The following is a 22,239-nucleotide window of genomic DNA, read 5'->3' as shown; positions in this document are numbered from 1 at the left end:
TCAGAAAGGAAAAGACTTGTATTTCAAGAGTTGGTGGAGGGGACTGGCTACAAAGCAGGGATAGGGGAAGTCCCTGCTTTCTATCTGGCCTCTACCAGATTCTGGCACATGCTTTTTTCTCTCAGCTTCCGCCCTGCACGCCTCTTAGCTCATGTGCAATACAGGGATAATGATGCCAATTCATGTTTAAGGATTAATCCCATAATGTACATGAAGCACTTTAAGCGCCGAAACACACTACTGTTATTATCGTTATCATTATTATTGTTTCCTTTCCGATGAATGTTTCCTGTCACATCATGCCCGTGACCTTTCTCGTCTGGAGGCGATTGTCTGTGTGGATCACTGCCTGATGGGATTATCTGGGATTTATACAGATGCTTATGAAAGGTTGGATAACCTTGCAGCCCTACCAGTGCTAATTAAAGCTGATTAAGTGTCAACACTATTCTAATCACGATATGGAAGACAGAAGGGACAGGGACTCTGCCTAGAGAGTTTATTGTCGAAGTCTTACAGCTTAGGAACAAGCTGAAGTGCTGAAGCCATCTTGGGGTGATGAACGAGCTCAGCGCCGATTCATGAGGACACCTTACAAACTTGTGGCAAGATTGATGTTCACCTCCTCCTGGCTCATTCCCTCTACGCAATGGTACGAGTGAAGCAATGAGTTTTGATTTCACATCGCTCCATGAAATGCCAGAGTCTTGCTAGCCTAATGCTCGGGGATGGGGGATAATATCAGAGCAGAGAAATTCAGGCCTTGAGGAGAAAAGATGAGGGAGCAATGAGAAAATTGCAAGCCTAGGACAAGTATGGGAAGGATGCTCTGAGAGTTTATTTATTTTTATTTTTTAAAAATGCTTTCTATGTACAGTAAGTCCCCAACTTCAAACTCTAGGATCTGTAGTTGGAGGGTCTTCAACTACAAGGCTGAAACAGAGCTCCGCTTCAGATTGGCATGATAAATGCTCCTCCATAGCATCACAAAGAGAAACAGAAACAACACAACCAACCACCATGCCTAGGAGAAGATCCAGGGTAGCATTATAGATCAAGTGTCAGATCAAGACTGGAGATCCAGGTTGACATCTGATCGGAGGGCGTTCCACAGGGCGGCTGCCTCATGAAATGGCAGCAGAGCAACTGACCCCAATTTTCCGCTGTTGGGACAGACACCATTTTTACAGAGAATACGTTTTGAGCAACTGGCAGATATTTTCACCTGACATAAAAACATCCCTTAATGTACCACCGGAGGGATTTGCGTTAAAAAGGTAAAGAGACCCCTGACCATTAGGTCCAGTTGTGGCCAACTCTGGGGTTGCAGCGCTCATCTCGCTTTATTGGCTGAGGGAGCCGGCGTACAGCTTCCGGGTCATGTGGCCAGCATGACTAAGCCGCTTCTGGTGAACCAGAGCAGCGCACGGAAACGCCGTTTACCTTCCCGCTGGAGTGGTACCTATTTATCTACTTGCACTTTGATGTGCTTTTGAACTGCTAGGTTGGAAGGGGCTGGGACCGAGCAATGGGAGCTCACCCCGTCGAGGGGATTTGAACCGCCGACCTTCTAATCAGCAAGTCCTAGGCTCTGTGGTTTAACCCACATAAGACCAATTTCCTCGGAATAAACATGGAGCTTAAACCTGACAGCAACCTATAACGTCTCTCCAGAAGGAGCTGGTTTCACAGGGTGCAAAACCACTCCGGATATTATCCATGCATTAAGGCGCTCCTAATTCCCCTTCTCTGCTGCTTCTAAGATAGCCTCCGTTCATTCTCCTATGGATTGAAACTGAAGGGGAGGAGTGGTATTTGCTATTGATGTGGCCTATTCTGTTTCCTTCCTAATGCTCATTAGCTTTCTGCCCCCACTGCCAGAAAAGTCGCTGCTTTAAATTCAGCACAGAGAACAATTCAGGTCTCTGTCTTCCTTGCCCCAGCTTAGAGGACACTGTCCTAGGTCTACTGTTCTCTTACTCTCACCAAGGACATCATTTCCAGATAGCAGTTTTTGTGGCAACAAGTCATCTGTACTTTCCAGTCATGCAAAGAGATTCTTAAAATACTTGGCCAGAGCCTTTAACTTTACAAGGAGACTGGTTCGACTCCTTCAGCAGTCTCTTTCCCCACCAAATCCCATTTTACATATATAAAATCACAGAGGGAACCCTAAAGATAACCCCCTCACTAATCCTGTAACAATATATTTTGAAAACTCCTTGGTGATGGTGCCTGTTTCTGCTCTCTCAACCGTAGTGGAAGTTTGCAGGCTGTAGGACTGAGGGCGGAGAGGATTTGGGTCGGGGAAGTATATTCTGATTTCCATTTCCTTAATTAATTGATAAAATACCAAGTTGAACAAATAAAGGTGCCCACTTTCACTTTTTATTTGGTTTTTAAAATAGCTTCTGGAATGAGGGAAGGGGGTTGAAACTAATCTAACATTTTGTGGTAATGACTCTGGGCTTATCCCATATGCTGAAAATCCTAGGCTAAGCACATGCTCAGAGGCAACCTTCTCATGGATATGATCTTTATGATTACTTAACAGTTGTTTTGGCTTAAGAATTTTATGCAATGCATTCACTGACCGACCCTGTTATGTATCGAAGTTCTAACCCTGGCCACCAGGAGTATTGTGTATGTAGTTTTCACTCAGGTCCACGTCAGTTACTTTAGGCGGGAAGCCCTGGGTTGTTGTTGCTACAATGTTGACAGCCGGCTGCCTATAAAAGCAGGCCGGCTGAGCTGTTTGCTGTTCAGTTCCATTCCAGCTTACAAATAAAGAGCTGCTTTGGAGAAATCGCTGTGTCGTCTGCTATGTCTACCCACTATTCAACACTGGCGACGAAGGTGGGATCGATGGACAATAGAGCACAGCCAGATGCGGCCACCCTCTAAGATGAGCTGAATCACGGAGCTGAAACACTGAGCGAAATCACGGAGCAGAATCAATTCAGAGCTGACCGTTCTGGCTAGAGCACTGTGTTCCATCCATCGCCTCCACGTCGGCATCGGAACCATGGCTTCACTCGTGCCTCTACCGCCGTTTGCCCCAGCCTCTGAATCATGGGACTCCTACCTCGCTCGGTTCGACTGCTACCTCCAAGCAAATGAGCTGACAAGAGGGTCTGTAGAGCAGAAGCGGGGCCTCTCCTCAGCCTTTGTGGCCCCGAAGTGTTCGCGACGGCCCGAGCATCGGTTGCACCTCTAGCAGTCCAGGCAGCATCTTGGGACACGATTCAAGAGAAGCTCCGCACCTACTACGCCCCAAAGCCGTCCAAGATTGCTGCCCGCCATGCGTTCTACCACCAGAACCAGGCGGAGGGGGAGTCAATTAAGAACTACACCGCCGCCCTGCGACAGGCTGCAATGCACTGCGAGTTCCGAGACTTAGATGATGCCCTGATGGATCAAATCGTCTGCGGGGTCCGGGACATCCATCTGCAATGGCATCTCCTCGCCAAGCTAGACCTCACGCTGCAGAAAGCCACTGAGGAGGCCGTGGCCTCAGAAGCTGTTGAACTCTCCGCCCAGGAAATCCACAAGGCCAGTAGACCGTATTTAAAGGACTATGTTGTTGGACATGTAACACTGTTGGTCTAATGGAAGTATGTGAAATGTAACCGATATGCTTTGTGCCTAACTGAACCATTACGTGTAGTGCTGTATATAAGGAAACCATTGCGATTGTAACTAACGCTTTATCTCGGTGGGGAGGGGTGTTATGTATTGAAGTTCTCACCCTGGCCACCAGGAGTATTGTGTATGTAGTTTTCACTCAGGTCCACGTCAGTTATTTTAGGCGGGAAACCCCGGGTTGTTGTTGCTACAATGTTGACAGCCGGCTGCCTATAAAAGCAGGCCGGCTGAGCTGTCTGCTGTTCAGTTCTATTCCAGCTTACAAATAAAGAGCTGCTTTGGAGAAATCGCTGTGTCGTCTGCCATGTCTACCCAATATTCAACAGACCCAAATACTGTTATTGCTGTGCCTTAGCTGTAAAATGTAAACACCATCCTCTGAAGGGTAAAAATACAATTAAAATGCATCATCATTTGCATTTGACTGGCCTCAATTTTTGCTTATAGCACAGCTGACTACGGATTGTACTTGTCCACTGCTGCCCATCTGCCCATGTCTTTGGACTGCCAGACTCCATCCCTAGCCCCTACCTACACAAGTACAAGTGTCCCTATATTCACGTCTGAAATGTTGGAGAGCCCAGGCCTGGTGGAACGCTCTCCCTCAAGAGACCAGGGCCCTGTGGGATTTGACATCTTTCTGCAAAACGGAGCTGTTCCGCCAGGCCTTTGGGCAGGATGCAGTTTGACTTACTTTCCTTTGTATAAACCAAGCCCGGAGGAGGCCCCCAATTCGCTCACAGGTCCTTGTTAAGATCAGTGGAAACAGTTGGTCCTAGCAATTATTAACTACTCTCAGTTCCAACCTGATAATTGCCACCTGCCCAGATTTTAACTTGTCTGAATTAATTTCAAGATGCATTTTAATTAATTGATGCCTGTTTTTATGCATATTGTGTTGTTTTTATGATGTTAGCCACTCTGAGCCCAGCCTCGGCCAGAGAGGGCAGGATACAAATAAAATAATAATAATAATAATAATAATAATAATAATAAATAATGCCAGTTCTCACACACTTCTTTACGGAAATTCCAGATGTGATGGGGCACATGCGCCTCCTTTCATACATTAAATATCCTACACACAAAAGGTGATCGAAGGACAGCCTGGAAACACTTAAAACTGAAAAGCAGCACAAAAATGACAAATACACAAATGCATGTAGGGCGAGTAGACATTCTGCATCCTGACATACACACAGTTGGAGCTGCTCAGTGTTCAGATATCTCTCTTTTATGCGGTAGGCTCAAAATCCAGTGCTTAAGGCCACCTGCCCTGCACACAGGTTGTGATTTGAGGCGCCTGTGGTTGTTTTTACAATCAAACACCATCTATGTTTCGGGAAATAAACAAACGTGGTTCAGCCTCTGGCATCCCTGATCAAAAAGGATCTCAGGTCCAAAAGTCACCTGAGACCCAAATGAGTCACTTCCAGGCAGAGAATATAACACGTGGTCTTTCACTAATGAACTCATGTATGTGTGCTCTCTCTGCACAGGTGAACCATCTAAAAGGCAGCTCCCCAAGTCATCCTTGCAGTGCTAACTGTAGAGAGAAGACCCTGGTAAAGTAAATTATTACTTGCTACAGCACTCTTTCTTTTTTCCCCTTTTTTTAGTGTTACTGTTTTTTTCAGCAGGAGTGTAAAAAGCTTTGCCTACTTTTTTGAAAATCAAACAGTGTGGTACTTTTTTTTTAATCAACTTGACATTGTTCTAGTCCAGCGATATTCTAATACGCAGCTACAGTAATGCCTCCGAAGCTGAATTTTAGCGCTGAAAAGAGCTTGAAGAAATGCCATTGGTGTAGAAAGGTACATTTCAGTAAGAAAACGGACATGGTTTGTTTTCGTATCAATACACTTTCTATTTCTGTTCGAAAAATGCAAGCAGGTGTTCTACTTAAGCATAATTATGAAATGTCAATAATACAAACCACCACCGTCGGGTAACATGCACCTACAACGTTAATACTGCTTAGCATTTATATAACGTTTTGCGGGGGGGAGGGGGCATTCAAAATACTTTTCATAAGAATTTGAGAAAAGCCATGGTGAATCAGACCAAATACTCATCTAGGACAGCGTCTCATTCCCCACAGTGGGTATGATATATCTTTTATGGGAAGCACACAAACGAAAAGCACAAATTAAGAAAAACTTCTGTCATTGTTTACTTCCTCCCAAAAACTGCTTTGAACCCTGGCGGTTAAATATAGCCTCTTTAGCAATAGCTTTGGGCAAATGAATCCAACACAGACATGTTTAATGGCGTCTTAAGCCTATCTAAGCCATTGCCATTACCACATCTTGCGACATGAGATCTTATCACTGAAAACCACCATAGTATTATTTTGGAAATGGGTGTGTGTGTGTGTAAGGCAGAGTGGGAGCAGCTTTCCTTGGGCCAGCTATTGGCAAAAGCAGGATTCAGACCAGGAACTTCCTTACCCAGTGGAAATAGGTAAAATAGCAGACCGATTCTCATACAGGACGACAAAGTGATTTTACAATCCCTTGGGGGAAACAACTGTACAGTCAAAAATTCTCATTCATGCACTGAAAGAAAAATAATGTTAAGAATGTGGTATACATACTGTAAGGGACACATTCATATTGCACTTCTAGATATTTGTATGTTCCTGGACAAGGGTCAGGAAACACATCTGGACCTGCCACCACAGCACACTGCGTCCGGTTGCTGCACCTGAAAGAGAAAGAAGCAAAGTAAGAGCAGAAACACAATGGAAGGAAATATTTATACAGTGGATCCAAATTTAAATAAACATCCAATGTGCTGCAATTATGATTATGATTATTGGTGGAGTGGAGAACCTCAAGTCCAGGAGATGAATGCAGTCCTTCAGGGCTTCCTAGACCATTTCCTCTTTCCTATGCTTCTGGCTCTGCTCTGTTAACACCTGGCTGGAGGACCCCAGACTTTGACAATACCTCTTGCTTGGATGGATGGATGGATGTGTATATGTGCAGAAACACGGTTTTGCATGGCTGGAAGACTCACACCTGTTTTGCCCCACTCACTTTTGACCTCTCATATGACCAGCCACTGGTATGGTGCAGGATGTGACCCTTGGGTTTCCGAGCACAATTCAAAGTGTTGGTGCTGACCTTTAAAGCCCTAAACGGCCTCGGTCCAGTATATCTGAAGGACCGTCTCCACCCCCATCGTTCTGCCCTGACACTGAGGTCCAGCACCGAGGGCCTTCTGGCGGTTCCCTCACTACGAGAAGCCAAGTTACAGAGAACCGGGCAAAGGGCCTTCTCGGTAGTGGCGCCCGCCCTGTGGAACGCCCTCCCACCAGATGTCAAAGAGAACAACAACTACCAGACTTTTAGAAGACATCTGAAGGCAGCCCTGTTTAGGGAAGCTTTTAATGTTTGATGTATTACAGTATTTTAATATTTTTTTGGAAGCCGCCCAGAGTGGCTGGGGAAGCCCAGCCAGATGGGCAGGGTATAAATAATAAATTAATTATTATTATTATTATTATTATTATTATTATTATTATTATTAAACTATTGCCACTAAAACCCATGCTTCTGCCTTGAAGACATCCAGTGGCCTTAGGCAAGTCATCATCTCTCACATTCATTACATTAGTATTTCCCAAACACTAGACAACATTAGACCAGTGGACCAATGACCTGCCTCAATAGAGGGCAGCTTCAAGTGGAACTTTGGGAAGGAAAAGGTTAATATATCCAGTAGTACCTAAGGACACTGATTTACTAGTTTCCCAGAAACACAGTTTGCTAGTAAATTATAGGTAAATGATTAGAAAATAATTGCACACTCCTCTGGAAGGTGAGAGTCATCTCTGCAAAAGGTCATGCCTCCCAATGCTTAGTTTAGCTCCTTCCCTCATTTTTTAAAATATGTATTTTAGGATGATGTAAATCTAAATGTTTTTGAAGAAGACTGCAATCCGGAGAGACTGAGACCGAGGCTGTTTCTGCACTTTGGGATTTGAGCAAGTGTGGGTTGCTGTTTTCTTGTGTGCATTTCTGCACCTCCATCCACACATGAGCACTTGCGATTTTATGCCTCCCAAATCAATCTTTCCATCCACACACACTAGTTGGTGGAATATATTCACAGTGTGTGTTGTCCCCAGTTAGTACTTCCCCTTAGTAACACTTTAAGTTCTGGAAACCTGAGGTTCATTGTGAGCATGTGTGCAGGTATTTTAAAAAAATGTTTTTATTTTATTTATTAATACAAGTTTTGCAACACATTGGATTTACACAAAGTGAGCCATAAAATAATTTTTAAAGATGTGTGTGACATTCCAAGCCAGGAAAGCTGACGTCCCTTTTGAGCAGGGGTCAGCAAACTTTTTCAGCAGGGGAGCGGTCCACTGTCCCTCAGACCTTGTGGGGGGCTGGACTATATTTTTGGGGGGGAAATGAACCAATGCCCCACAAATAACCTAGAGATGCATTTTAAATAAAAGCACACATTCTACTCATGTAAAAACACACTGATTCCCGGACCGTCCATGGGCCGGATTGAGAAGGCGACTGGGCCGGATCCGGTCCCCGGGCCTTAGTTTGCCTACCCATGCTTTTGAGTGTATCAGCAGCTATTTGTTACCTGCCTGAGTGTGTTTATTTTTTAACTGAAACATAAGTTTTCTGATATACCAGATTTACACAAAAGAGCAGGCAACAGATATATATGTCGCTCCAACCAGGCAAGGATTCTTAATTGCTCCTGTGAAACACTGTTGCACCATTTATGTTAATAAAACCGAGCCACACAATGCGCTACCACACATCCACAGTCAGGTAGCATGCATTTCATATTGGATTTTCTTCCCATATCAGATTATCCCCATGGATCAGGAATATCTGAATTTAGTGGTGGTGAGGGAAGTGTGGCTGACACTTGGATGAGCAGGACGTTGTGTGGATGCGCGCGCGCGCACACACACACACACACACACACACACACAAAATAGCGACACAAGCAGCTTGAAATCCTCATTAACCTTCAGTGCAGCTGAGCCCCAAGAAAGGTAGAATGTCAAGTTTGATCTCTACAGCTATCTTGGGGTGCTGGTATTGGCCCTGGAGATTATATGGGGTCAATGGCTTTTGGCTGGAATGCTTAATGTGTTAAACCTGCAAATGTGCATAAATGTTAAGAAACACCTTAACCACCCACTGCCTCCTTCCAAGCACATGGAAGTGCCATGCCCCTTGCCGCTCAAAATGCAGTAAAAGTAGCAATACGTTCATTTATGTCATGCGTGGAACTTATACCAGGAACATCTGCATAATGCCAAGAGCATGCAAAAAAACTGGAATGGCATTTTGCATAATATATGCACATTGAAGACTAGAGAATCTGGCTCAAAAAAATCAAAATCCAACAAGACAAGTAGAGCTGTGAAGACTTTTCTCAAGTGGAATGTAAAAATATCAATCTGCTGTCAAAACTGTAGCTGGCTGATTGTTTTAATGAGAGCAGGATTTATAGGCTGGTGAACAGAAATATTCTTCAGCTTCGTCACTGAAAAGCAATCCTCCCCAAAAGCTGTAGGAAGCCAGAGATATAATTAAAACCTGTCAATAAACCAACTGCATTCAGCATGTGGCAGGACTTTCCTGTACAAGCATTGCAGAATCCAGATAATTGCTTCACAGCGTAGGCCAGAAAGCCATTAATTTCATATTCAGAAAGATCCATAAATACAATAAATAATAGAGCTTTCCTAATGAAGAAAATAGCAGATTATTTGGATTTCCATCTTTGATTACATCTTTAACCCTCGGGTCCATGAAAAGAAAAACATAACAGTTCTGTTTAAGGAATTCCTTCTTCTGAAGAATTAACATTGAAGTATATCTACTATTAGACAGCGCATCAGTGAAAGCAAACATGGTGAATAAACTGAAATTCTTATATTGTAGTTTGTGACGTTCTCTGTTTAGGCCAGGGATCACCAGCTGTTTTGAACCAGTGGGCACATCATGAATTTTGAGAGAGCGCTGCTGGTATCAGTCACAAAATGGCTGCCATGGTGGAGGGGCATGGCAGAACACAAAATGGCTGTCATGGAGCGCATGACCTAACACAACATTAGCAGACCCTCCAAGTATCCCTATTTTCCAGGGACAGTCCTGGATTTACAGAAGCCGTCCTGGTTTCTGATTTGATCCCGCTTTTGTCCCTATTTTCATTGGAGAAATTTGGTGGATATGGTAGCACATCCTTATTTTCATCAGAGGGTCTGGAGTTATGTGACTCCCGAGCCAAGGAGATAAGTAGCTAGACAAACTTTAGAAGGCATCTGAAGGCAGCCCTGTATAGGAAAGCTTTGTTTAACATTTTTTTATGTTTTTATATGTTGGAAGCTGCCAAAGTGGTGGGGTATAATAAATAATAATAATAATAATAATAATAATAATAATAATGGAATAGGATGTCCCTATTTTCATCAGAGAAATGTTGGAGGGTGTGCATTAGCGAGAGCACAGTCATGGTGATACTTTCCTCATAATTGTATTTCCACTGCAGGGGAGGCTTAACTGGCTGCTACACAGGCTTTCTGCGGTGAATTCCCTATGAGTGCCTTGTTTTTAAACCCCTGCACAGCAGGAGACATGCCTAACCTTTTTTACAAAGTTTTTACACATGTTTTTGGGGTGAGGGGAGATTATTTATATCCACTGGCAATGACTGTGTACAGTGGTACCTCGTGTTACGTACTTAATCTGTTCCCAAGGTCCGTTCGTAACAGGAAACCGCTCGTAAGATGAGGCACGCTTTTGCTAATGGCGCCTCCTGCTGCAATTTCCGCTTGAATCCCGGGGCAAAGGTTGCAACAAGGGACATCTACTTCTGGGTTAGTGGAGTGCATAACCCACAGCATTCGTAAGGGGGGTGGTACGTAACATGAGGTACCACTGTAGTAGTATTTGCAGAAAATAATCTCTAGGGACCTGATCTCAGATGAGTCTACTACCAGTTGCTGAGTGAAAAGGAAGGGCAAATTACAGAGAGTAAAAAAACAAGAAAACAAGGCAGAAGCAGGAAAAGTGTGCTAAAGAGGAGGGGGAAACAGAAGTGCTTTAGGACCCCATGAATGCCAATACCTTGGTGTCCAAACAACCAACTTATCAAGCTGTACAGCTCTGACTCATCAGCTAAAACGTAGGCAGGGAGCAGCCAGGCTGCTTCATTTCACAGAAATTTATTTAGAAGGGTACCTGCACATTTTGCTTCATAACTTCCTTTCTAGGAAGTCTGGATGAAATGAAAGCTTAGATTCTGGAGCCCCGATGAAGTCCTTGATGGGTGCATTGGTGACCCCTTGTTTAGGCCACCATGAAGGGGCTGTAAGGCAGGCCAGTGGTCATAAATTGGTTACATCAATGTCATTTATGCTGTTAACTCCTCCTCAATCTACTGTCACTCTAATCCAGCTATGAAGATCCATGTGTACAGGCTTCTGCCTAGAACTTTCTGGTTTAGGGACTTAGGACACAGATCTAATGGCCAATTTATCAGGCACCCAATAACATGAGCTCTCTGGACAATGTACAAAATAAAAACAAATTAAAAACCACAGTTATTAATAGAATAATAGAATAGATTATAACATCACGACAAATCAGTTTAAAATGAAGATTAAGATATTGAAACATTGTAGCAATGATGAATTAGAATAGAAAGCAAAAAATAAAATAAAACCAGAGAGCTAAATATTCAGTAGTGCGTGTATTCAAATGTCACGCTTAAATGCACTGTTTAAAGGTTACTAGACATGGATTGGTGACTGTGTACTTTCCCATTTCAGTGATGTGTCGAAGATGATATAAAACCTTTCTGTCTTTTGTGATTTGATATGATCAGTGATGTCATTCATACTTTAAAAACTAGCTACCTTTAGAGAACATTTCTATTGCCAACAGAAGACAACAGCAATCACATCAGGAGTTAGGAGCAAGTCAGTGCTGCCTGTTATATGGACTTAATCCAGTCCCTGGAGGCTGTTGCCATTAAACAGGTTCCCTCCTCTCTCCCAGCAGGAAATACTTACACAAAAATTGCCTACTCTCCGGGTGTGCAAGGGAGCTGTGACATCACGTGCCAAAGGTTGCTACTACCAATCCATGATCCAGCGGTAGGGAAGGCTCAAGTAGATGGGCCTTATGAGTGCATCTTGTATTTCATCACTGTTGGAAGCCAGTGGTTCTCCAAGGGTGTGGTGCACCACACTAGGGTGTCAGGAGAGGATGGCAAATGTGTGGGGAAGATTCAAGGACAATCAAATGAAAATTTCAACATTTCAGTGTAGTATGGTATACAGGACCGACCATTTTAGGGGCATCCAATTGATGTGTGATTGCCCATCCAACGTCTTTTTGGACCCAGAAGAGGGAGCAATGGGGGCTGGACTGGATGGAATGGGGCAGGGCACACTTATCTGCACCCCACTGATGTGCTTGGGGACTGGGAACGAAACCACCACTCAAAATGGTTGCTGCCTGTAGTATACCATCAAAATATTATATATATTATATAACATACACACACACACACACATGCCTTCCTTGAACAGCACTAGCTATTATTCTACCGTTCTCCACAACACATTTTTGTGAACAGGGATTTTCAACTCTGATAAATAAGAAAGATAAGAAAAGAAAAGAAAAGAAAAGAGAAGAGAAGAGAAGAGAAGAGAAGAGAAGAGAAGAGAAGAGAAAGGATTCTTTGTGTTGATGGGGAGATGAGCGTTTGTCTCAAATGAGACCTAACATAAATGAATTACTCTGGTTGCATAGCGATCCCCTCAAGGCTGACTCTTTCCTCCTCCCCGACTGCGTCTACTATTCTGAGTCTACTATTCTATCTGTGGTTGGAAACTCAGGAGGAAGGGGAGTCAAACTAATGTGCTCTTGCTCTACGACTGCATTCCCTCATCTATAGAGTCAGATTTTTCCCAGGCGTCCAACTCAGCCAAGCCCCTGACACTGAGCCAGAGCCCGAAGCCCTGTGCATTCACCAGTCACGTATAAGACGACCCCAATTTTTGACTAAACGTTTTTAGTAAAAAACATAGTTTTATACACGGAAAAATACAGTACAGGCTGCAGAGACATGGGATGGCTCCCAACTGCTATGTTCCGCATGGTTATTTGGATCCTTGCATTCGCTTTTCCCATGTTGACAATCTTAAAGCATACACAGACCTAGCTCAACTGTAGTTTGGCTTAATTTTAAATTTTCATTGGTACTTTTGTGCATATCCTTTCCCCTATAATTTTGTTGTTGTTAACTGGTTATTCCACATCATGGTTCAATGTGCTTACAGACCTGCTTACTATTGCACATGGTGGCAGACTATTTTTCATTGTTTCTTACTCTAAGTGCTGGCTGAATGGTGGGGGGCGCAAAGGTCTTGGGGGTGACCAGTCCTAGAGTTACATCTCCCCACACTGGGCTTGCTTCAGTGGGCTTCCTGTCTGAATTTTGCATTTGTTCTTGGATTCCAAATGGGTATTTCTACATTTGTTTCGATCTGTCTAGCAGTAGATTCAAAACAACATTATAATCTTTGTAAGTATTAATGTATGCAGCGCTAGCTTCTAAATACAGTGTTTGACTTGGAAAATGAGGAAAAGATGCTTTGCATACAAAAAAGCTCTAAGCTTCTGGGGGGAAAGGAATTTTTGCAATTTAGACAGTAAGGTTTGTACTGTGTATGATTTAAAGGTGAAAGGTTTTGAATACCATTACCAATCCTCTTTTGTTATCTGTCTCTTAATCTCCAGCTGCCTTGCAGCATCTCAGTAAACTAAATGGAGTTTGCTTTGCAATTAATGCCCAGAAATCACAGGATTTTAGCAGATAATCCAGTGATTTACACAGAGCTCAATCACTCAGCAACTGCTGTTGGTGAGACGGTTTGTTTGGCCTGGAAATAAAGGCTCCCTGCTACCTCTTCTGAAACCAGACAGCAGCATCCCTTCCAATGTTGTTTGCATTGTGCGTCAGCTTCTATACGTAAATGTCCTTAATCCGACTCAAATTAAATGCAAGGAGCTCAGAGCAATCAGGAAGGAGAGTGAAACCAGTGGAAACATTATGAAAAGCATCTTTCTTACCCTTAATATTCTAATAGTTCATGTGGTGTGGATGATACAAGCATTGCTTTTGGTAATTATTTTAAAAAACTGTATTTTTACCACCTGGATATGGAACTTTATTCTCTAGGGTACACTTCCCTCCAACCACTAGGTGTTGTTGTTGTTATTTTGATAAAGCTACCTAATCTGACCTCTCTTATAAAAGTAATAATTGACTTTGCTAATGTAAACATGTAAGAATGGCAAAGTTTCTCGTTACTGCCACTCTCTGCTGAATTATATATACAGTGGTACCTCAGAAGTCAAACGGAATCCATTCCAGAAGTCAGTTTGCTTTCCAAAACGTCCGGAAACCAAGGAATGGCTCCTGCAGCCAATCAGAAGCCGCGTTGGACGTTCGGGTTCCAAAGAATGTTTGCAAACCAGAACACTCACTTCCAGGTTTGTGGCATTCAGGAGCTGATTTGTTCGACAACAAAGGCGTTCGGCAACTAGGTACCACTGTATTTTAAAAGGGGGCATCAACCAATATCTGATTTTTCGATCCCATCACCTCTAGGTGGAACCTGAAACCTGCATAGCTCCTAGGGGAGCCTATCTATTAAGTTTGTTAACTCTTTTCACACTCCAATTTAAGACTGAAACCAATGAAGACGTTGGGGCTTTAACACCAACCTATCCTTGCTTGGCTTAACCTCTAGCCTGAAGAGTTCTGCAAAACTCAAAGCTTGCTTAATGTTTTGTAACAATTTCGTTCATATGAGCAAGCACCTGTACATTCAACGTTGGCTCAGTTTACAGGTGCAGGGTATGTTTTTGCCACAGGAAGGAACACTTTGAGGGTAGAAAAGACAAAAGCTGCTTACAATACACACAGTGACTACATTCCAACAAAACCATCAACTATGGTTTATGTCTACAGGAACAAACTCGGATGAGCTTTGGGTCCATGCATGTCTGCAAAGAAATCAGAACCTTTTGATTCCAGTTTTGCCTAACTATGGTTTAATGCTATGCAGAAACCCAGACAAACTATGGTTAGCCTTAATTACAGTTTATTGAAACAACCCAAGTTCAAATCGTGATTTATGAAGTTGGCTATGTGCAATGAACCACAGTGGAAGTTAATCAATTCAGGGTTCAGACAAAATGCTGAACTGCCATTAAGCAAAAACTGGAAGCCAAACATCTGAATTTTCTCAGATGTTGAGATATCAAAGGAACAGCTGCTGATTGTTTCACATCAAAGTTGCTTTGGGGCGAGGACACTTGTTCTCCAGTGACCTGTACATATATCCCTTCAGCCATAATAAATATGTACAACCCCACTCTACAGATATTGCTGTGCCACTGGGAAGTTAAGGGTTGTTGCCTATGACAATTTGAATAGTATCATTACCATCCTCCATTTTAAGGCACAGAGACATGGGCTAATGTTTTTCTTACCTCCCACAATGGTACATCTGCATGCATGTATATATAATGCTTGCATGTTTATTTGTTGACCAGCTGTTGCTCATCACTCATTTCCTGCACAAAGAACTGTCAGCATGGCCTGCTATTCCACTGCATCCTAGGCTCTTGCTCACCACAGTTCCTTATTCTAAGTACCAGCTGGCTGGTTTCAGGAACAGCAGCCTATTGCCCATTGTATCTGTAAGCAAGGCTTTTCTTCAGCCAGAACTTACTGGAACTCAGTTCCGCCACCTCTCAGGTCGGCGCCATTGCCATTGTAAGAGAACAAGGAAGGCGTTCATGGTGAATTCTGGTACCTCTTTTTCCTGGAAAAATAGCATTGTCCGTAAATCTCTTAACCCCCAAATCCATTGAACCAATTCTCAGGAATATGTTTTATTTGAACAGGACATTCCAATTTCTCTTGAATTTTGTATTCAGGAAATCTACTGAAAAAAGTATACCTTTTCCCCACTCAGAAAGTTTCAGTAACTGAGCATAATGGAACAGTCCCAGTTGAGGACACAGATGAGACTTTTTCTATCCCTGTGCATTCAGGAAATGCAGCCAGGAATCCAACAGAGACATACAGGTACTATATATTAAAGGTCATTCAAATTTTGTTCTTATTTTTATTATGAATTTTGTATTTTGTATTGTTTTATGTTGTCAATCACCCTGAGATCTACAGATGAAGTGTGGTATACAAATTTAATTAATAATAATAATAATAATAATAATAATTAGGAGGGGTAGCATATGTTGCTGCGCTACAACTTCCACCTTCCCAATGACCATGGACTGGAGCCCAACACATCTGGAGGGCATCACAATGGTTTCTCCTGGTCAGCAAATTGCATTTTATGTAGGTTGCCTATTCTCTGCAAATAAAACATCAAATTTATTTATTTATTTATTTATTTATTTATACATGCCCCACCCATCTGGCTGGGTTTATCCCAGCCACTCTGGGCAGCTCCCAACAGAATATTAAAACAGAATGAAACATCAAACATTTTAAAAAAAACTTCCCTAAACAAGGCCGCCTTCAGATGTCCTCTAAAAGTCAAGATAGTTGTTTATTTCCTTGACATCTGATTGGAGGTGTTCCATAGGACAACCGTAATTTCATCAGAGAAATGTTGGAGAGTATGGTAGGGCATCTCTATTTTCATCGGAGGGTATGGAGTTATGTGACCCTAAGCCATGGAGATAAGTAGCAATACAACCTTTAGAAGACATCTGAAAGCAGCCCTGCATAGGTTTTTTTTAATGTTTGATGTTTCATTATGTTTGAATATATGTTGGAAGGTGCCCAGAATGCTGGGACAACCCAGACAGATGGGCAGGGTATAAATTGTTGGTTGAATAGGATGTCCTTATTTTCATCAGAGAAATATTGGAGGGTATGACTTAGCAGTTACTTGTGGTCACAATCCGTCTGTCCTGGGGGTGCTTTTTTCTTGCACACATTGGGTTTCCTCTGGAGCCTACTGCAGAGTTAATCAGAAAGGGGCTTTTTGTGCTGGGCATGCGGAAGGTTGCAGAGGAGCTTGCCAGAGAGGGGAGCAATGTTCACTGCTGGTGAGCAAGGGAGTGAATTTATGGGACTTTGCTAGAGAGACTTCTCAAGCCACAGCAATTCCTCCTTCTTTGGTTGCATTCATGGCCAAATGCGCCCAGCCTAGAGGTAAGTAGGTCGTCCATTATCGGCAGCACAAAGCCATGTGAATTGGACTCCTTGTACTGCGATAATGAATGTGTTGCTCACAGCTGGACAACCCAAGCTTCTGTTGCTGGAGGACCAAAGAATGTAAGATTCTGCTAGCTGATCCATCTTATATTGAGCCCTATGACAGCTAAAGCACTTCCTAACGAGCCTAGTCCCTGTCACAAAGAAGCACTCTGCATTTATCTATGTCAGGAGACTGGCCTTGCATACCAATGTGAGGGAGGGCAGGCAGGGGAGGTTGCACAGGGCTAGAATCAAGGAAGACTTTAGGCCTAAATTCGGAGGTTGTCAGCCAGAAGTGATAGCTTCAGTGTCAATGCATGGCTAAGCATGCAAAGGGCTAAAGCAGAATGCCTCACTATAAGAAGCGAAAGTGAAAGCTCGGGCTTTGCTTCCCCTTCGCTCTTAATTTGAAGAGACAGCTCTTCACTCTGAACATCAGGATATGAAAATATCTTCCAGAAGAAGGAAATAGCGAGTTCTTTCATTAATACACAAATGGTCCATCAAACACTGGCCACAGTTTTTTGAGAAACTGTGCCACAATTAAAATGACTATGACCTCCCCTCCCTTCTTTTCATAGAAGTGGATAGAAATTGCAGGCATCATAGCCATCCAGAGTGGATGAAGCCTGTCAAATTCTGGGCAAATATATTCAGGGGTTTTTGTGTGCTAGACATTTGTAAAAATATTACACCTCCCCAAAAATGAACCATCTAGATTCTAGAATGTTATTAGTTTTGGACAGAACTAGATGAAATTTGCAGGCAACAGTCTCCCTTTAGAGGCCATGAAACTTCAGTTTCTGCTATTGCTCCTGGCAGCCACCAGTGTCCTTCCCTGTGCCATATGTGAAGCATCACCCATCAATTGCTTTAGATGGCTTGTAAAGACAAATATTTTTGTCCAGGCTTTCCTGGAACCATCAGATTGGACTCTGCTATTACTAGATTTGTTGGCAAGGTGTTGACCTTGCCAACAAAGGTCCGTATAGTTAAAGCTATGGTTTTCCCAGTAGTGATGTATGGAAGTGAGAGCTGGACCATAAAGAAGGCTGATCGCCGAAGAAGTGATGCTTTTGAATTCTGGTGCTGGAGGAGACTCTTGAGAGTCCCATGGACTGCAAAGATCAAATCTCTCCATTCTTAAGGAAATCAGCCCTGAGTGCTCACTGGAAGGACAGATCCTAAAGCTGAGGCTCCAAGACTTTGGCCACCTCATGAGAAGAGAAGACTCCCTGGAAAAGACCCTGATGTTGGGAAAAATGGAGGGCATAAGGAGAAGGGGATGACAGAGGACGAGGTGGTTGGACAGTGTTCTCGAAACTATCAGCATGAGTTTGACCAAACTGCGGGAGGCAGTGGAGGAAAGGAGTGCCTGCCATGCTCTGGTCCAGGGGGTCACGAAGAGGCGGACACAACTAAACGACTAAACAACAACAACAACATTACTAGATTGTGATGATTACCAGGACGATATTCAACCATGATTTATTTAAAGCAAACCCACTAAAATTAATGAACATAGCTAAATTAGGTGCATTAATTTCAAGAGGTCCACTCAAAGTAAACTTTAGTTGAATACTGCCCACAGAATTTATTTTTGTACACCACTTTGAAATTTTAAATATTAAGCAGTTTAGATATGCTTTTAAACAAACAAACAAACAAACAAACAAACAAACAAAATCCTGCCATAATTCAAAAGGATCGTTTCAATGGTTTTCTTACAAGGGCTGCTGTTAAGAATTTCTTAATCTTCTCCATACCCCACCAGTCACTACTGGATTTTTTTTAAAAAAAATGAGTATAATTTTCCCAATCTCTCTGATACAGTGAACATAAATCACAGCCATAGTAGCTTTTCCGATGCAAAGAAAGCCTGCCAAATTACAGGCAGAGAGGTCTAGGGATATTTGTGCTAAATACCTCTAAAATGTGTTTCCAAAAGGATCTCTCCATAACTAAAAATATATTTTAAAATGGGCAGAGTTGGGTGATCCACCCCAGAACAAAACCCTGCAAAAGTTCAGAATAAAAGCTGCAGTGCTCTTTCTGCAAGGACTGATAATGCAGTTGTGTGGGGGGGTTTCTTTTTTTGGGAGGGGTGAGAGGATCACTTGATCTCCCTTAGTGTTTTGTGACCAATTGTTCAGAAAACTACAGATATAAAAGATGTGCCCTTGAGTGGGTAACCTTGAAAACTGCAAACAGTAGGGCCGGGGGCTTCTGTACAAGTTGGTTTTGGGGTGGGAAGAACTGCTTTCTTGGTAATTCCCTCTGATTAAAGCTTGACCTGTCAGCCACAACTCTCCCTCCATGCTTTGTCCCTCCTCTCATGCCAGCACCCTCTTCAAGCTTAGAGAGTAAGATTTTGCTCTTGGAAAACTGCTGCCTCCCCAAAGTTTTGAGGAATGCTGTCAAAACCATTCTTTTTTGTTAGAAGATAATCCAGCTAGCCACAATGGAGCTCTCCTTTTGCATCCTTTTGACACTTTGGCATTTGCTATTCCTTTTTCCCAGCACCCCACTCTGCCATTATGGTAAGTTTAGCGATATTACTTTTGATTTTGAGCAGATGCTTGTTTGCAGCACTTTGTTGATGTCTGAATCACTGAGGTGCCAGAAAGCACTTCAGGGGCCCTTGCTTTGGCTTGTGCCACCTTATGGAGATTCCTGAGGGTTATCAGAGGTTTGACTGACTCTTGGAAGACAATAACCCAGAAATGGGTTGGAGTCAAAAGATAAAACTGTTCATTCGATTCCAAGCTGTACAACTACTGCATTGACTTATTGTCACCAACAGTGCTTTTTCCAGGGGATACTCAAGGGATACGCAATACCAGCACCTCTTTTTTTGTTCTTGTTAAGAAGTGTGGTACTGTAACAACTTCATGGTGAGTCACAACATCTATTTTTCTAGAAACAAAGCACGGATCACCAAGATACACATATATACATATCCCAATGTTATTTAACCCCTGTATGAAGCGGCAGATTTGAGGCTTGGAGTCATCAATATGCTGACGACATCATGGTCTATTTCTTCTGAGATTCTATTATTCTTACCGTCTGAACCAGAGGAAGTACTAAGCCAGTCCCGGGTACAGTAATGGACCAAATGGGGGCTGATAAAATGAAGCTGAATTCTGACAAGACAGAGGTGGTTGGCTGGTGGTTGTTATGATCTTATATTCAGGAATTGGTTGCACGGCCAACGTGCCTTGAAGTGGTAGGCTAACGCTCAGGGGGTGGGGATACTCAGAGATGCAGACCTGTCACTTGAGGCCAAGGTGGCTTCAGTGACAAGGAGTGCCTATTTCCAGCTCTGGCAGGTGCTCCAGCTATTTCCATTCCTGGACTGGGATAGCCTGGCCACAGTCCGGAAACTTTAGCTACTGCAGAATGCAGCTGTTGGGATATTGACAGGTGCGTCTGCATAATGTCAAATGACACGTATTTTGTGGAGCACGCGCTAGCTGCCTATCTGTTGCCTGGCAGAATTTAACATGTTGTTATTGATTGAAACCTTTAAGGCTAACCCCACGCTTTTTGAGACGTGCCAACTCTGCATGCCAGTAGCAGGTGTAGCCACAATATCTCACAAGCATTTTCTTGCATGCACACACAGCACGTCCTCAAATGATGCGTGAAGATCAACTGGGGGGGGGGGGCTATTTTCCAGCACTGTGTCTACTTTACTTTTTTCCCTTTTGCTAATGCTGTCAAAAAGGGACGCGGGTGGCGCTGTGGGTTAAACCACAGAGCCTAGGGCTTGCCGATCAGAAGGTCGGTGGTTCGAATCCCCACGACGGGGTGAGCTCCCGTTGCTCGGTCCCTGCTCCTGCCAACCTAGCAGTTCGAAAGCACCTCAAAGTGCAAGTAGATAAATAGGTACCACTCCGGCAGGAAGGTAAAAGGCATTTCCGTGAGCTGCTCTGGTTCGCCACAAGCGGCTTAGTCATGCTGGCCACATGACCCGGAAGCTGTACGCCGGCTCCCTCGGCCAATAAAGCGAGATGAGCGCCGCAACCCCAGAGTCGGCCACGACTGGACCTAATGGTCAGGGGTCCCTTTACCTTTACTTAATGCTATCAAAATTGGTGCAGGCTTGCCACCCTGATTTAAGGCCTACATCAAATGCAACATAGGTATATGTGGGAGAAGATCTCTTCATATTATCCACCCCAGGATCTAAGGTTGACAGAGGAAGCCCTTCTTAATATCCCATCATTGCCCGTTGCCTGTAAGATAGTGATGGAGATGGAGCGATGGAGATTCTCTGCGATGGTGCCCTGGCTATGGAATTCTCTTTTGGAGGTGTGGAATGCCCCAATTCTCTTGAGAGCCCAGTGACAGGTTAAAAACATTTACGTTCTTCCAGGCATATGCTGATAGAAATTAAGGCTACTCAAAGTTTTAGGAGAAGTCAAATCACTGCTGTTGTTTACAGTAGCTTTATAATTGATTTTTTTTTATATAGTATGTTGTTTTGTAATCTGCTCTGCAATTTGTAATAAAGAGTGGACTAAAGCTTTCATTAATAAAATAAAATAAGTACAGGCATGAAATTAGGTCAGTGCCGATCAACCTACAGACTCCAGCTGAGCTACAAGAAAGAAAGCAGGAATTCAAACAGCAGAAAGCAAACAGGTGACATTATGTATACCTTATTCCCACATCAAACTAAATGACAAGGAAAGATCCAGATTTCAGCATGCAAAGAGACTTGATATTTTGTACGCCAGCCTGAAACCACTGTAGCCTGCCTTCCAGCAAGAACCAGAGGCAATTGAAGCTGACAACAGTGTTGACATCAGTGACTATATGTCTTCTTAAATTGGGGCCATCTACAATTATGATGGAATCTGAACGTTCTTCTTTCTTCTTTACAGCCATTTATGTTTTGTGATGTGACACTAACAAGGAATATTCTATATGCAATATTCCCAAACTGTTGAAAAACAAAATAAAAAGGTGCCCTTTATTTCTAACCATGGGTGTGTGTGTGTGTGCACTGGTTACAAAATTGTGTGCTGTCTCACAAGGAAGAGGCACCATGCTCCTCTTTCATGATCACCCCAGAAGACATGCATTTGGAGGTTTTGTTGATATTCAAATTTATTTAAATTTAAAAGCCAAGGGATTAATTGGATAGCACCTCAAGGCAGTTGATCTCCTGGTCCTTATCTGTGTGAACAAAAACTATACCTTAAACTAACATGTGACACCCCTGAACATTTACATTATTCGTTTATTAATTCAGAGTCAACACCTCTGTTATCTACA

General features: G+C 43.1%; 1 protein-coding gene across 11 annotated transcripts in view; it reads right to left on the bottom strand.

Annotated features, from left to right (window-relative positions):
- The window catches only part of ADGRL3 (adhesion G protein-coupled receptor L3), a 534,652-nt gene that overhangs the window by 240,319 nt on the left and 272,094 nt on the right, over positions 1-22,239 (bottom strand). For all 11 annotated transcript variants that reach the window (XM_080987086.1, XM_080987079.1, XM_080987081.1 and 8 more), the window contains exon 5: positions 6,242-6,351. In XM_080987086.1, the coding sequence (XP_080843212.1) occupies positions 6,242-6,351 (110 nt within the window). The remainder of the gene's footprint in view (positions 1-6,241; positions 6,352-22,239) is intronic.

This window comes from Podarcis pityusensis, assembly GCF_964106645.2.
Source record: "Podarcis pityusensis genome assembly, chromosome: 17".
NCBI lineage: Eukaryota > Metazoa > Chordata > Lepidosauria > Squamata > Lacertidae > Podarcis > Podarcis pityusensis.
This window is presented reverse-complemented; position numbering and strand designations above follow the sequence as displayed.